This window comes from Gadus chalcogrammus, chromosome 21, assembly GCF_026213295.1.
Source record: "Gadus chalcogrammus isolate NIFS_2021 chromosome 21, NIFS_Gcha_1.0, whole genome shotgun sequence".
NCBI classification, from domain to species: Eukaryota; Metazoa; Chordata; class Actinopteri; order Gadiformes; family Gadidae; genus Gadus; species Gadus chalcogrammus.
In genome coordinates this window covers 12,823,691-12,840,448 of record NC_079432.1, presented here as the reverse complement: position 1 = coordinate 12,840,448, position 16,758 = coordinate 12,823,691, and the positions used below count along the sequence as shown (strand labels likewise).

The 16,758-nt window shown below is 45.5% G+C and overlaps 1 protein-coding gene across 7 annotated transcripts in view; it reads right to left on the bottom strand.

Moving 5' to 3' along the window:
- Window positions 1–5,996: 5,996 nt before the first annotated feature.
- Window positions 5,997–16,758, bottom strand: part of sash1a (SAM and SH3 domain containing 1a) — a 179,118-nt gene continuing 168,356 nt past the window's right edge. For all 7 annotated transcript variants that reach the window (XM_056582070.1, XM_056582071.1, XM_056582072.1 and 4 more), the window contains 5 exons: window positions 16,452–16,602; window positions 14,890–15,012; window positions 11,633–12,780; window positions 9,410–9,541; window positions 5,997–8,937 (listed from right to left, as the gene is read on the bottom strand). In XM_056582070.1, coding sequence (XP_056438045.1) covers window positions 8,644–8,937; window positions 9,410–9,541; window positions 11,633–12,780; window positions 14,890–15,012; window positions 16,452–16,602 — 1,848 coding nt within the window. In that variant the 3' untranslated portion in view covers window positions 5,997–8,643. The remainder of the gene's footprint in view (window positions 8,938–9,409; window positions 9,542–11,632; window positions 12,781–14,889; window positions 15,013–16,451; window positions 16,603–16,758) is intronic.

Genomic DNA, 16,758 nt, shown 5'->3' with positions numbered 1-16,758 from the left:
CCAATAAAAAACAACAGTGTTACCCCTTATGGTTTTTTTCATGACGACCAAAGAAAAACGACAGTGTCACCCCTCATGTTTCATTTCATAAAAACGACAGTGTTACCCCCTATGTACTAATTGATAAATATCGACAGTGTTACCCCTTATGTTTTTTTTCATGACGACCAATAAAAAATGACAGTGTTACACCTTATGTTTTCTTTCATGATGACCAATAAAAAACAACAGTGTTACCCCTTATGGTTTTTTCATGACGACCAAAGAAAAACGACAGTGTCACCCCTCATGTTTCATTTGATAAAAACGACAGTGTTACCCCATATGTTTTAATGGATAAATGTCGACAGTGTTACCCCTTGTGTTTTTTTTCATGATGACCAAAGAAAAACAACAGTGTTACCCCCTATGTGTTTTTCATGACGACCAATAAAAAACAACAGGGTCACCCCTTATGTTTTTTTTCATTGAGACCAATAAAAAACAACAGTGTCACCCCTCATGTTTCATTTGATAAAACGACAGTGTTACCCCCTATGTTTTATTCAATACATTTCGACAGTGTTACCCCTTATGGGTTTTTCATGACGACAGATAAAGAACGACAGTGTTACCCTTTACGTATCTTTTGATAAAAACAACAGTGTTACCCCTTATATTTTATTTGACAAGGACAATCTTTTTTTTTTTATATGTTTTTTATCATGACGACCAATAAAATACGACAGTGTTACCCCTTATGTTTTTTATCACGACGACCAATAAAAAAACAACAGTGTTACCCCTTATGTTTTTTTTCATGACGACCAATAAAAAACAACAGTGTTACCCCTTATGGTTTTTTTCATGACGACCAAAGAAAAACGACAGTGTCACCCCTCATGTTTCATTTCATAAAAACGACAGTGTTACCCCCTATGTACTAATTGATAAATATCGACAGTGTTACCCCTTATGTTTTTTTTCATGACGACCAATAAAAAACGACAGTGTTACCCCTTATATTTTATTTGACAGACAACAGTGTTACCCTTTATGTTTTTTTTCATGACGACCAATAGAAAACAACAGTGTTACCCCTTATTCTTTTTTTAATTTAGACCAATAAAAAACAACAGTGTCACCCCTCATGTTTCATTTGATAAAAACGACAGTGTTACCCCCTATGTTTTATTCAATACATTTCGACAGTGTTACCCCTTATGGGTTTTTCATGACGACAGATAAAGAACGACAGTGTTACCCTTTACGTATCTTTTGATAAAAACAACAGTGTTACCCCTTATATTTTATTTGACAAGGACAATCTTTTTTTTTTTTATATATGTTTTTTATCATGACGACCAATAAAATATGACAGTGTTACCCCTTATGTTTTTTATCACGACGACCAATAAAAAAACAACAGTGTTACCCCTTATGTTTTTTTTCATGACGACCAATAAAAAACAACAGTGTTACCCCTTATGGTTTTTTTCATGACGACCAAAGAAAAACGACAGTGTCACCCCTCATGTTTCATTTCATAAAAACGACAGTGTTACCCCCTATGTACTAATTGATAAATATCGACAGTGTTACCCCTTATGTTTTTTTTCATGACGACCAATAAAAAATGACAGTGTTACACCTTATGTTTTTTTTCATGACGACCAATAAAAAACAACAGTGTTACCCCTTATGGTTTTTTCATGACGACCAAAGAAAAACGACAGTGTCACCCCTCATGTTTCATTTGATAAAAACGACAGTGTTACCCCATATGTTTTAATGGATAAATGTCGACAGTGTTACCCCTTGTGTTTTTTTTCATGATGACCAAAGAAAAACAACAGTGTTACCCCCTATGTTTTATTTGATAAATATCGACAGTGTTACCCCTTATGTTCATTCCATGACGGCCGATAAAAAACGACAGAGATACCCCTCATGTTTTTTCCATGTTGACCAATAACAAACAGCGGTACGCCTGTCGACATTTTTGCGGGGATCCGAACCTGAGCTGTTTAGAGTAATAACCTCCGAACTTATCAATGCACCAACAAGACACCGAATAAAGTCATCACAATGGTTATACTTGACTTTATAATTCGCATGAAATAGAAATAAGAGACTTCCAACAGAGGACATCAACCGGACTTGAACCCCGGTCTCCAGGGGGTTAGCTCACAGCGCTCTCCACTTCCCAATGAGATTTTTAATATAATAATGTCCGAGATTATATATGGCAGTGCAATAGACATGATAGCAGTATGTTTAAAATTAAAGATATTGTGTCTTCCTCAGATATTGAGCCATGGTCTCCAGTGGGTTAGGCAGAGTGCACACCACTGCACCACTGAGGCGATGAAAATACACAATAATCAATCATCAATAAAGAGGATATACATGACATTAAAATGTATGTGTGTATTTCTATTATTTCCCTTTAGTTTTTTTTCATGACGACCAATAAAAAACGACACTGTTACCCCTTATATTTTATTTGACAAAGACAACAGTGTTACCCTTTATGTTTTTTTTCATGACGACCAATAAAAAACAACAGTGTTACCCCTTGTGTTTCTTTTCATGACGACCAATAAAAAACAACAGTGTTACCCCTTATGTTTTTTTTCATGACGACCAATAAAAAACTAAAAAGACATAATATAATTATGTCCGAGATCATATATGGCAGTGCAATAGACATGATAGCATTACGTTTAAAATTAAAGATATTGTGTTTTCCACAGAAATTGAGCCACGGTCTCCAGTGGGTTAGGCAGAGTGCACACCACTGCACCACTGAGGCGATGACAAAACCCAATAATCAATCATCAATAAAGAGGATATACATGACATTAAAATGTATGTGTGTATTTCTATTATTTCCCTTATGTTTTTTTCATGACGACTGATAAAAAACGACACTGTTACCCCTTATATTTTATTTGACAAAGACAACAGTGTTACCCCTTATGTTTTTCTTCATGACGACCAATAAAAAACAACAGTGTTGCCCCTTATGGGTTTTTTCATGGCAACCAAAGAAAAATGACAGTGTTACCCCTCATGTCTCATTTGATAAATATCAACAGTGTTACCCCTTTTGTTTTTTTCATGACAACCAATAAAAAACAACACTGTTACCCCTTATGTTTTTTTTCATGACAACCCATAAAAAACAACAGTGTCATAGAACGCTAACTAGCAGAGAGTTGTAAGCACTTTCCACCCTTTTCAGTGGAGGAATTGGACTCCCCAAGCAATGTTATACTTAAAAGGAGCAAGTAAGTTACATATTAATTTAGTCTTTCGGCCTGTAGCATATAAACAAAATGAAGCAACTGTCCCATATTTCTAACTGCATTTGAAGTAGACATTGAGACTCACAAAAAATGGATGCTATAGGACAGTGATCATGATTTGTCTCAATATCAGAATAACAACAATGGGTCAAATTGCAATGGCTGGTGGAATGGCCATGAAGTAGGTCTGTATATGCAGGGTAAGCTTGTCCAGGCCCTGCAAGTCAGGATGTAGGCTATGAATCTGAATGAAAAGTAGGTAAATAGGTAGTGGCCATCCCCAAAATGCACCAGAATACAGGAAATCAAATCTATTCAATTAAAAATATATATATATATGGCAGACCCCAGACCCCCTGTCTTACTGTGCCCCACCAACATGTTTGATCGCCAGCCGCCACTGAGAATGACCAATGGAAATAATTCTCTGCACAATTTGAATTGTGTTTAAATATGCTTCAGTAGTCATTTGTTTAGCCTATTCATGTTAAACAATGAGGGTTTTGCGGGCCGGGCCTTTGATCGAGCGTTTGTGTTTTTTTTGTTTTTGTTATTATTGCTTTATTGGCCTAATTTGAGGAGAAATCTATGCCATAAACAGACATTTTATAGGCCTTTATTACACAAGTCTTCTCAATGACGTGGAACGCTCCATTCACTTGCATGGGTAGTAGTCCGGTAACTTGTCAACTCCAGCGTCTTCGGTTGCTAAGCGACGTCAACGTCTTAAAACAACACTACGAATGCTGGTAACGAATAAATTGTAAAAAGACACACCATGTGAAGTTATTTTCCAAATAAGATTTGAAAAGCTTTGGAAGTTTATTTACAACACTATTCACATGGTTTCGGAGTAGTACAATTTGACATTTTAATACAGTTCAGCGAGAAAGGCGACGAAGAATAAGAAGGGGGCGTTCCAGTCTGCGTAAACGGGAACCCCCACCACACGAGAACGCCCATTTGCGTCTGCAGTGGGATGATATTGGAATAAAGCAGAATGTGTCGTGGAGTTGTGTGTGTGTCTCTCTCTGTCTGTTGTGTCTGGGCTCTGTGTCTGTCAAACCACTCAACAATATTCTGATCGCCATAGCAACTTTTATTAACGTCAACCTGTGACCCCAATTTTTATCAGTGCCGTTTATCAGCTTGCGTTTCCACGCATGGCGGCGGGTTGAATGAAACGATATGATGCAGTGCGGCATTAATCATATCTAATCTGTTAACATTATGCATTTTATTGGAAAAATAATTAAATTGTCATCTGTTTTTAAGAGGGAATTAATAATGTCCAGACTGAAATGCCAATGTGTGATGAAGGGCATATGTGTGTGTGTGTGTGTGTGTGTGTGTGTGTGTGTGTGTGTGTGTGTGTGTGTGTGTGTGTGTGTGTGTGTGTGTGTGTGTGTGTGTGTGTGTGTGTGTGTGTGTGTGTGTGTGTGTGCGTGCGTGCGCGTGTGTGTGTGTGTCTGTGCAATCAGCTCTAACCACTAAAAGGTGATTTGTTGCCTGGAGGAATATAAATCTAAAGGAAGAGCCGGTGAGTTTTGATTTCCATACCGTCTATTCTACCAGTCTGTCTGTCTGTCTCTTTCCAGCATAGTTCTATGCCAGTGTTTTGTCCGTTTGTCTGTCTGTCTATCGCTATGTTTATCCAGTAAGTTTGTCTCCACGTCTGTCTCCACGTCTGTCTGTCCTGCAGGGTTCTATGCCATTGGTCTGAACCTGTCTGTCTGTCTGTCTACCTGCCTGCCTGTCTGTCTGTCCACATGTCTGTCTACCTGTCTGCCTGTCTGTCTGTCCACATGTATGTCTGTCTGTCTGTCTGTCTGTCTGTCTGTCTGTCTGTCTGTCTGTCTGTCTGTCTGTCTATAAGAAGAAGATGTCGGCTGCATTGGTTTCCCATCTTAGAGGTGTTGAGTCTTTTGAAAACAACCTTTTAATGAGTTAGTTTTCAGACGCTGCAAAACCTCGGGAAAGGTTTAATGGTTACGGTTGGAAATAAAGATCGTCCTGCTTTTCTCAATTCCAAATTCTCTTTGCAAAGTCTCTCTTTGTTCATTTCATGAATCATGATTAATCCGGGTTCTGTTTTTCCACACTTTTTGGACTATTTATTTTGAAATTCCCTGTGGTGCTTTTTTAATTCTGAACAGCTCTCATGGTTCTATCTTCTTCCTCCACACCTGTCGTCCATCATGTCTGCTATTCACTGTCACAACCTGTTTTGATTAGCCTGTTCCATTGAGATAGGCCAAGTGAGTGATCATGTTGTGAGCTCCAATTGTAAGTGTTCATAGTAGCTAAAAGTCTGTGTCAGCAGTCAGCTCTCCAGTGGCCCTCAGGGAATCTGATACATGCGGCAATAAGATAAGGCTCTTTCTTAATTTCCTGTCTGGGATTAATAATTACATAACTTAAATAGTTAATAAGTCCATCTCCATGACTAAGTCCAAGAGACAGAGGTTCACAACATTTATTCATGACTCATGAAATTAGCCAAAACATTTTTTGGGGAGGTGGTGGGTATTATAGTAGTCGTATTATTGTATTATCGTATAGTAGTATTATATATTTGAGGACAGCCAGAAGAGTTATTTTGTGTGTGTGTGTGTGTGTGTGTGTGTGTGTGTGTGTGTGTGTGTGTGTGTGTGTGTGTGTGTGTGTGTGTGTGTGTGTGAGATAGAGGGGGCAGCATGTGGCAAGGAAAAGGTTTTTATTATATTTCAGAATGACAAATAGTTATGGACATTAACTTTTTTTGTTTCAATACACAAGCAAATTTTTATGGACAATCGTTAGATAGATGAAACGAAATAAAATAATTTGTACACTTATATTTTACAATACATAATGTAGCTTTTACTGACGAAAGCAATAAGCATTATGCAGGAAGGTATTGCTATGTTTTTTTTTATAGTACAGCTACTTACAGTTGATAGGGGGAAGATAAGCATCAAAAAAGAAAATAAGTTATTTAAATATCAATTACATATACAGAATGTGAAACATGGTGTTAAGCATTTCATATATGTAATCAAACTTTTCTTTGTAAAACTGCAAACAAATCTTGAAGGGGGTTAATTTGAGAGTGACTATCAACATGTGTACATCGACTTGGAATTGAAAAGTCAGTACTAAAGTATCACTCAGAAACACCCACTCAAGACCTTTCACTTTACAATACCTGACACAATTTCTTTTATTGGCATCTGACCAAAATGTAGCCAATTTTGCCAATAAATCAGCTAGGTTTACCTTCTAAAGTGCATGTACAGTGTCTATACATTTTTCTTTCTCTGTTCTTTACAAAATACATTTTTTCAGGTTGGGCTTTTAGTTGAAGTTACTGTCATTCTAGCTACCCCCGAGCACCACTTTGATTGAGGAGGGACAAAAGGCATCAAACATCTGTGTGTGTCCACCAAAGAATACCCTCTTCAAGTTCAGTAAGATTCATGGAGGGTTTTCCCCACCTTCAAAAACACTGCAACAAAGATTATTTAAAGATAGTACAAACTTATAATAGAATTTTACGAAACGTCAACAGAGACAACTTGTATAAATACATTTGTCTCATGTGTCATGAGATAGATTGAGATTATGAAAAATAATAAGACTTAAGACGACCTGGCTGTGTTAAACATAAGGACTCACTAAGGTAAGAATCGTCAGGATGTTTTGTATTTCTATACTTCGATACGTCGATGCAAAGATTATTTGAAAGGAATGTCCAAAAAGTAACCAAAAGTATTCTTTCTTTTTTAGGCAAGTGTTTAGAAATGTTGGCAGGCTTTTCCACAAGGTTCCAATCATTTCTTACCATTATCCATGATCATAAACATTGTGTTTGTGTGTGTGCGAGCACAAATCCTTGAGCAGACAGTCTGTACTGTACACGGTAGAATGTGGGCTGTACACGGTAGACTGTCTTTATTGTACACGGTAGACTATGTCCTCTGTACTGTACGCACAAGACCGACATTTGTTGAGTCAGTTCTACTCTGGATGTTTTGAAGTGGAATAATTGTTGTGGTCACTTATGCAATATATATTAATTGTGGACATCCCTATGACCCTCCCCCCGACTCGTGGGCGTGGGGGGAGGGTTGTGACGGAAATTTGATGTGATGCCAATCTCCCGTTGCAAACGTTTGATCTGAACTGGGCTACAAATGTCGTTTTCTTTTGTAATGTAACGGTCAGGCGACTTAGTGTTAGAACACAATATTTAATATCCTGGATTTAAATAGAAGAAGAAAGAAGCTGAAGACCCGTGGAGATCACCAGAGCGCTGTGTTCCAGCGTCGCTCTGGTGTGGAGAGGGGCCCCCCCTTTAGCTGTGGTCAGTGATGAGATAGCCGTGGTTACTGATGCTGCCTCACAATAAGGCAGGAAGCATCGGAAGAAGAAGCACACCGAAAGCAAAGTACAAAAAAAAATTGAAATTAGATTATACTGGAAGATATATTACAGAAGCAAAAGAACAATCTTTTTTTGAATCTCTGAACAGCCAGTTTACAAATTGCTTGTTTTCATAAACTGAGCGGAGCTAAAAAGGCCAAACATTCATTCTGTAACTCGAACATTTGTCAATGTATGAAATCGGACTGAAATCACTTTGGCCGTTCTGACACATTCTGCATTTAAGACCCTCAGCTCAAAAAAAATGGAACATGAAAAAATATGCAATTATTTAACAGTGATTAACAGTCTTTCTTTATGAAAACACCCCAACCTATAAAATGTGCTTTCTTGCTGACAGGCAGTCTCTTGTTCTGTGTGTAAGACCTTTAGGGAATGCTTTATCAAACACCTCCATCCATCCCTCGGGGCCCAGAGTCTGGTTGTGAAGCCCTTCGCTGTCTGGGGTCCAGGGTTGTTTCTGAACTGTCCATTAACTGCCCTTCGCTGTCTGGGGTCCAGGGTCGTTTCTGAACTGTCCAGGCGTCGGGTCATTGAGAATATACTGACACCCAAACTCCTTTAGAAGGGACGCAAGCTCTGAACAAGAGGAGCTCTGAACAAGAGGAGCTCTGCTTGCGGCGGGGAACTCAGATGCCAAGAACACAGGGTTACAGGAGGAGAGTCCTACAGCGTGATGTCAGCTGATCTACTGTCCAATCACAGGCCCCGATCGCTGTACAAAGCATTTCTCTGACCGTCCTATGGTCATTCGGCGCCATTTGTCGTCCTTTCCTTCCCCCAAATAGTTCAACACTCAACAGCACCTCTCGGTCCTTTGGCTCTCGCGTCAACAACAACAACAACAACAACAAAAACAATGACAACAACAAAAACATCGGCCTTCAAAACCTTCGTCCAATCACAGATGGCGATTCCTCCAAACCGGTTACGACTGGCTGGAAGTGGCGTTGTCGTCGTTGCTGATGCTGCTGCGGCGCACGGCGAGCGCCCTGGCCTCGCGGGCCAGGCGCCGGGCGTGTCTCTCGTCCCGCACGCCGGCGGCCCGCAGCTCGCCCTCCGTCAGCGAGGCCATGCGGCCGGGCGCCTCGCAGCCCGCCGCCGCCAGCGCCGCTCCGTACATGGGCATGCCGATGGACACCAGCCAATCGGAGACGCTGCCGCCGACGGCGTTCGGGGACAGGGGCTTGCGGCAGAGCTCCGTCAGACCTCCGGACGGGATCTGAGACCGGGGGGGGAGGGGATGAGAGGAAAAACTGTTTGAGACGGGAAAATCACACAGGCTAAACACTAGGACACGTGAGGATAGTAATGAGGGTAAATGACAAACACTGTACGACGTCAGGATAGTACAGGCTGAACGCTCTGAGACGTGAGGACAGTAATAATAGCCAGTCATAGTCGGTCAAAACGTTGACTCAGGTAAAGCACCCCGGTCTTTACTGTTGCTCTGTGAAATCATTTAATTTCGGGTTCTGTTTTAAGGAATGCCAGGAATGTCTCCGGCTGCACGAAATCTGGGTCAACATGTCAAGGCAATGTCTCTTTAAAATTTGAATAAAATAATAATAATAACATTTAACTATCATTCATAAAACAGATGAAAGCTGTGGCCTCATCCATAACACTCAGCTAAAACCCGAGCTGCTGGTGCGGCAGACGGAGGTGCGGTGAGGCGGGGTGCTGGTTCTTACGGCCATGCGGTGCTGCTTGCGGAGCTCCCTAACGCGGAGCCGGTCCATGGTGGAGGCCACCTCCTTGAGGGGCAGCTCCAGGTCCTCAGAGTAGCGCTGGACCAGGGCCGGGGGGATCCCACAGCGGCCGTGCTGCAACACAGGCACTGGGGTTTAGACCGCCGCCGGGAGGTCAGGCACCGGGCCTCTTAAATACACACGCACACATACGCGTCCGAGACGCCTCAGTAAAGACTGTGGCCGTACAACAGGTCGTCAAGAGGGGCCGTGTTTGTGTCCGTCGACTGTAGGGGGCGAGGTCTGAAGGAGTGCAGAGCGGTTGTTTTTGGTACTGGACAACATGAAGTGGGGTGAGGTCATGTGTTTGGGCTTTCCTGTGCTCATTGCAGGGCTTTAAGAGGCTTGGCCCCGGCTCTGCTCTGCCTGTTTACGCCAGGCTGGAGTGGACGTTTGGTTAAACAGCAGAGCAGGAGCACACAGCGGGGGCACGCTGCTGCCGTAAGAACGACGCATACGTGGTTACAAGGGGAGCTGCCGAGAAGCCGTAGGAGAGGACTTTTATTGTGTTGGACCCTAACGAGGAGAGAGAGAGAGAGACAGGGAGGGAGAAGTCGAGAGAGAGAATAAGGGAAGAGAGAGAGAATAAGGGAAGAGAGAGAGACAAAGAGAAGTAGAGAGAGAGGCAGAGATAGAGAGAGAAAGAGAGAAAAACAAGGGATCACATGATGTCAACCTGGAATTAGGGTCAACAACTTGGGATGCCTTCTGCTTTCTTTCCTTCACAGCTGTGGGAGACTGGAAGTGGTGGCTGGAGGAAGAGGGGGGACCAGGGGAGGCAGAGGGCAGGCCCAGCAGCCCAACATCCTGTCAGAGATCTAGAACTGGGGCCCTCGGTGGGAGTCTCCAGCCTGGCTGACAGCCAGTCAGCTTTGGCTTGTAAGATGTGGACTCAGAGTGAGGCTACAGACAATACGTTTTACTGCATTGTTCCTCATTGACACCCAATAGGGCTTGATTTGCCCCCTGGTGTTGTGTGCATTTCTTTCTGCATGCATACTGTATGTCTGTTTATATGTGTGTGCGTGCGTGCGTGCGTGCGTGCGTGCGTGCGTGCGTGCGTGCGTGTGTGTGTGTGTGTGCTAATGTGTGTGGGTGTGCTAATGTGTGTGGGTGTTCTGATGCGTGTTTGTGTGCGTGTGCTGATGCGGTTTCTAATTGTGGTTATTTTGGCGGTGCTATTTGGGGGCCCCCCGCCATGTTTAACAGCAGCTCCGGGCCGGGTCGCTGTTTAACAGCTCTTTCTGCTCTCAGTAACACCCAGCCAGTAAACATAACGGCCCTGACCACAGAACACCCCCCTCCCCCCTCCCCCCTCTACATCTCATTAACAAACATATTGTATGGAAATATGGCAACATTACTGTAGCTAAGGTAGGTTCTGGCACTGTGGGAGGTGGGGAGCACAGACACAAACACGTGCACACCCACACAACAATACACACACTGGTGTTGTGTTGGTGTGCTACGGTAATGAATAAGACACACTCCAAGTGTACTCTTAATCATTTGTGTTTACAAGCAAAGTGGGTTCCAAAACCAGCCAAAAAGGTGTTGTTTGACATCAACCTTAACAACAACATCCACAGGGAGTCTAATGGTTCAAAGTCAACTCAGGCACGATAACACGACCAGGCGGTGTTTACGCCAGACAAAAACAGAGCTAGTGGTGAGGTCATGTTTCCATGGCTAAACGACAAGGCTTTTCGCTCTGGCACCTCTATGATGTGGCTTTTAATGGTTATTCCGCAACTCATCCCCAGACCACGGAGCGTGCGTGCGTGCGTGTGCGCGTGTGTGTAGAAATGTGTTTTCAGTGAAAAATGCATGACTTGGTATACAGCGCCCTTGTGGACCATCAAGTGCTTTAAAATAACATCCACTTCAAAACCATGTCTTCATGTGTCATTTAAAAGCACACTGGTGTGTGTGTATGATGTACTATTTTTGTAGATGGGGTTTAATTTGCAAGCATAACAGCTATATTTGTTTATCTAATGGTCTGCATAGATGTCTGCCCAATAGGGCACCACGGACTCTTCCCTCTACTGTACGCAGGACCCATCATGCCTACAGCATGCATGCATAGCCCCCCCCCCCCCCCCCCCCCTAAACTCTGAGCCAGGAATAGCCCTGCATGTCGTGGACGGCGAGGCGTCCTCCCACCTTGTCGGAGTAGGGCTCCTCGGTGAGGTCGATGCCCTCCGCCTCCAGCCGTGGCTCCAGCAGGCTCAGCGGGTCGGGGCTCATCTTGCTGTGGGACGCCTTCCTGGAGACCGCCACCTTGCAGCCCAGGTCCGACATCCAGGGGGGCCGCACCACGGGGGGGCTGCCCGCCTCCTCGCCGCCGGTGGAGGGGGAGGGGGGGAGCGCCGGGGAGGTGGGGCGGGGGGTGGCGGGGGGCGTGGCGGGGGTCCTGGCGGGGAGAGCCGGGGCGCCGTGGCGACCGGGGCTGTTGCTGCTCACACTGCCGCCGCTGCTGCCGCTGCCGACGCTGCCTCGGCTGTGGGTGAGGGGGGAGGCCGGGTGGGAGCGGGTGAGGGAGTGGGTGGGGGAGGGGGTGGGGGAGGGGGAGGAGGGCGGGGAGAGGGGCGCGTGACGGAGCCCGTTGGCCATCCGCTCCCGGGACTTCTTGGCCGGGACGGGCGGGGGCACGGGGGGCTTCTTGGAGTGGGCGCGGGGCACCGGGAGCCTCTCCTGGGCGGGGGCGCCGGGGCTGCCGGGGGATCCGGATCCGGGGGCCGACAGGAGCTCCGGAGGCGAGTAGGCCGGGGAGACGGCGGCGGGGCAGTGGGGGCGCAGGGGGAGCTGGGAGGGGAGGGGCGGGCGCTCCGTCCAGCGCTTGGGGCTGACGGGCGGGGGCTTGGCCAGCCGAGCGGGGGAACACCTGTCTTTGAGCGCCTTGACGGGGCTACCGCCGCGGGGCTGGGGCCCGGCGCCGGGCGACTTCACCCCCCCGACGGGGGCCTTCTGCTGCCGCTCCGCCTCCGGCTCCCAGCTGAGGTCCCCCAGGGAGTGGGAGCGCTTCCAGGGGCCGGTGGTGGCGGGCTGCGAGGGCCCCTCCAGGTCTTCACAGCTGCGGCTGGCCAGGAGGGGAGACTTGCGCTGGGCCTTGCGGAGGTTCCCCAGCAGGGTGAGGCCCTTCAGGCTGGGCTTGGGGAAGGGGCCCCGGGGGAGCTTGGAGCCGTGCTGCGGGCCCTTGCCGCCCTGCTGCAGGGTCTCGTTGGAGACGGTCATGGGCAGGGTGGGGTAGTCCGGGGACTGGAGGCCAGCGGAGGAGCGGCTGGAGCGGGACGAGGCCTTCCTGTTCTTGCCTGCAATAAATACAAAATAAAAACACATTAATGACTTGTGAAGCAAACATTACATAAAATAAATACATTGATGCTTTTATTCTGAAATCAAAGCAAAATTGAATGGATCAGAAAAATTAAGCAGGGGCACACTGTCAAAGAGAGTTGAAGAGGGGAGGAAGGTTTCAAACTCCCGACCAAACCGGTTGTAACAGGGCAGTTTGGGGGCTAAGAGCTGGCATGCCAACTAGCTAGGGAACAGGACTTGGAGTGACCAGGGTTCACTCTCAGTACTGCCTAGATCCTGTTTCAGGGCTTTCTACACTGACCTGTCCATTAAGATAAGGTAAACGTATTTACTGGTTTCATAAGGAAAGCCTAAAGAAAGAGCTGTAAAGTAACCATGCATCATAACAGAAAGCCAAGTCCAACTTACCATCAGTCTCCCAACATAAGAGAGCGAAGATGGATGGATTAGAGAGATGGAGCGGGCAAGAAGAAGAGCCATAGTTGTTGTGAATGTTGTGATGAGAACATGAGTTCAAAGGACGACCCATTATGGATGTCGGTATCTTCAGTGATTACAGCGATATATTTTGTTTCAATGGTTTAGTCATCTTTGAAAGCTTTTAGAAAAGCATGACATTTCTGTTGGGTACTTTGGAGAGCCTTTACCGGTGTGCGACATGGTTTACATTGTAAACAGATATTGACTGAAATGTGTTGAGGTATGTATGAAAGTGAGGAAGAATATGCAGAAGTGAAAAAGTAGAAGTTAAATGACAAGAAATGCGGGAAATCAGGGATCTACAGTGATTTAATAATGAGGATAGTGACGATAAGCCTTAATTTGAAGCCTTCATACGTAACCCAAAATTGAAGTTAACATTTTTTAACTTTTTATAACGATCACTGTAGCAACCTGCTGTGTGAGAATAAGGCAGAATGTGAAGATTCTGTCAAGCGTCTGGCATTGAGAGAGGGCTATGAGGAATAAGGACACAGAGAGAAAGAAGAGACAAGCAGAGGCAGTACGGCGACTCCCTCCGTCGTCGGAGGTGGTCTTTATTCCACAACTTTAATCCCTAAGTGGGGCAGATTGCACATTTAAAATGGTTTGTCGACGCACACACGCACGTAAAATGAGAACAAAGTGGTACACTTCTTACCAAGACAGATAAAAGTAGATGACACAAATACGGATTAATGAGTGACGGCGGCATTGAGAGAAAAGGTCATGTAAGAGACAGAAAGTTTTCTTTTTCAAAGCATTATGAATATTCTCAGAACAAAGAAACTTGAACAAAAAACAAAAATCACAAATGAGAACGTCGATAATATTCTGCAATCAAAGGAAACATTTCTACCATAACGATCTGTGCACTTAGGTTTAAAAAATATTTTTTTCATTCAAGAACTTTATATATAAGCATGAGGCACATTCCGATGACGTGTGCAACAGTCACATAAAGGTTAGCACAAGCACCGCGTCGACAGACGCTATGGAAACAGAAGCAGTCGCCATGGCCACCATAGGGCCGACGGTAGCTAAAAGACACCTCAGTTCCACCGCAGCAAAATAATGAATGTGATTAGAACCCCCCTTTCACATGTCAAAGGTCACCCTCAGGTCAAAGGACCTTCTAACAGAAGTACTCTGTGGTATGTCATTCTCTAACACACCCCTCTCTGAAGGGGAGCACCTGTGATTGGACAGCCAGGGGCCCCATAGCACTGTGGGTTGGGCCGGCCTCCCTTATGAATGCACTTTGACACTGATGACACAGAAGGCCTAATGACGTGGAAGAGAGCAGTGGAAAGGAGAAGGGGAAAGAGAAAGATGGGGGCGTCTATTTAGCATCAGATGATGAGAGGAGGGACAGGCGAGGGGAGGGGGGTTAGCTGAACCGGGGTCCAGGGAAGGTGGGCGGGATGTAAGGGGGTGATTGGAAAGCATGGCTAGAGAGGGAGCGGCAATGTTGAGCAGCTTGGAGAAGGAAAATGGATAGATGTTGTGGGAGTCACTGGCGGCGCGGGGCTAGCTCAGCTATGATATTCCTGGGGAAATCCCCATAGGCCTCGGATAATGGCACGACTAGGCTAATTTAAGCTAAGCTAGGCTATCATTACCATTCTCCAGATTCTCATTGCTCTCGTAGCAGCCGGAGTCGCGCGGGGAGTCCCCGACCAGGCCCTCTGACAGCAGCTTCTCCTGGGAGCCGGACAGGCCGCTGCGCTCAGGGTCACTGCTGCCTGCAGGGGACACGACAGGATGGGGCTATTTAGTGCATTCCTTTCATTGTACAAAGACCCATTAAAAAATACATTCTTTCCATGACTTCAAATGAAAAGAACGAAATAATTAGGGCTGGGATAAACGATTATTTTTTAAACGATTAATCTAGCGATTATTTTTTCGATGCATCGATTCATCTAACGATTCATTTTTTCAGTCCGATTCGATTTCGATTCGATTCGATTCTCGATTATCTCCCCATTAATTGACTAATAGCAATTTATACATGTTGATTTACATATCTGAATGATAAAATATGAATTCCTTAACATTTCAATACATGTTTATTGCCTTTAAATTCCAATATAAAAGTGCAAAGTAATGCATTCTTAGAATTCTACGGTGCTCGGTCATCTGCAGCTGCTACCGGGTGGCGCCTCTTCAGGTGCTGGTGAATTGCCGTGTTGCTAGAATGGAAAGGCATCTCCTTTTTTGGCGCCTTGCACTTATGAAAGTCTGAGGAGCCACTCGCGTTGCAACTACGCTCCGGCCCGCCCATCTTTTTTTTTTTTTTTTTTAAATCGACGCGCATTTTTCGCGTCGACGTAATTTATGCGTCGACGTCGTCGATTACGTCGACGCGTCGTCCCAGCCCTAGAAATAATGAGGCATTTGTGTGAAGTTTAAATAAGCAAACAAGTTATTCTGAAGGTGAAGAGAACATTTGGTATGATTTGTTTCGAAACCTTGAGCAGAACAAAATACAGAAATACAGAGAGAGTGAGAAAGATAGATAGACATAGAGAGTGACCGAGACTGAGTGAGGGGGGGAGAGAGACAGACAGAGGGAGAGTGAGGGAGAGAGACAGAGGGCGAGTGAGGGGGGGAAGAGAGACAGAGGGCGAGTGAGGGGGGGAAGAGACAGAGGGCGAGTGAGGGGGGGAAGAGACAGAGACACAGAGAGAGACAGAGACAGAGACAGAGAGAGAGAGACAGAGACAGAGACAGAGAGAAAGAGAGAGAGAGACCAAGACTGAGTGAGAGAGAGAGACAGGGCGAGTGAGAGAGAGAGACAGGGCGAGTGAGAGAGAGAGACAGACAATGAGTGAGAGAGAGAGACAGAGGGTAAGTGAGAGAGGAAGACAGAGGGCGAGTGAGAGACAGAGAGGCAATGAGTGAGAGCGACAGAGAATAAGAGAGACATAGACGGAGACACAGAGACAGAGGGTAAGAGAGACATAGAGCGAGACACAGAGACAGAGGGTAAGAGAGACATAGAGCGAGACACAGAGACAGAGGGTAAGAGAGACATAGAGCGAGACACAGAGACAGAGGGTAAGAGAGACATAGAGCGAGACACAGAGACAGAGGGTAAGAGAGACATAGAGCGAGACACAGAGTAAGAGAGACATAGACCGAGACCCAGAGACAGAGGGTGCGTGGGGGGTGTACTCACTGTCGTACTCCTGCAGCAGCTCCACGGCGGTGAGCAGCACTGCGCGGTGCTGGGGGTCCAGGATGTTGAGCTCGTCCAGGTCCTCCTCCTCCAGCAGCTTGAAGGTGTCCAGGTCCTCATAGCCGTTGAACAGGAAGGTGGGCATGTGCTCCTGGGAGAGGCATGGGGCAGCAGGGGTCAGCGCTGGGAGGCCTGGGGTGCAGCCCTCATGGGGTCTGTTATTGGTGTACATTCATACAATCGTATCTATCTTGTTTGATCAAATATGAATTCTTTCTGTGATAGTCGCACACAAATAAATACATGT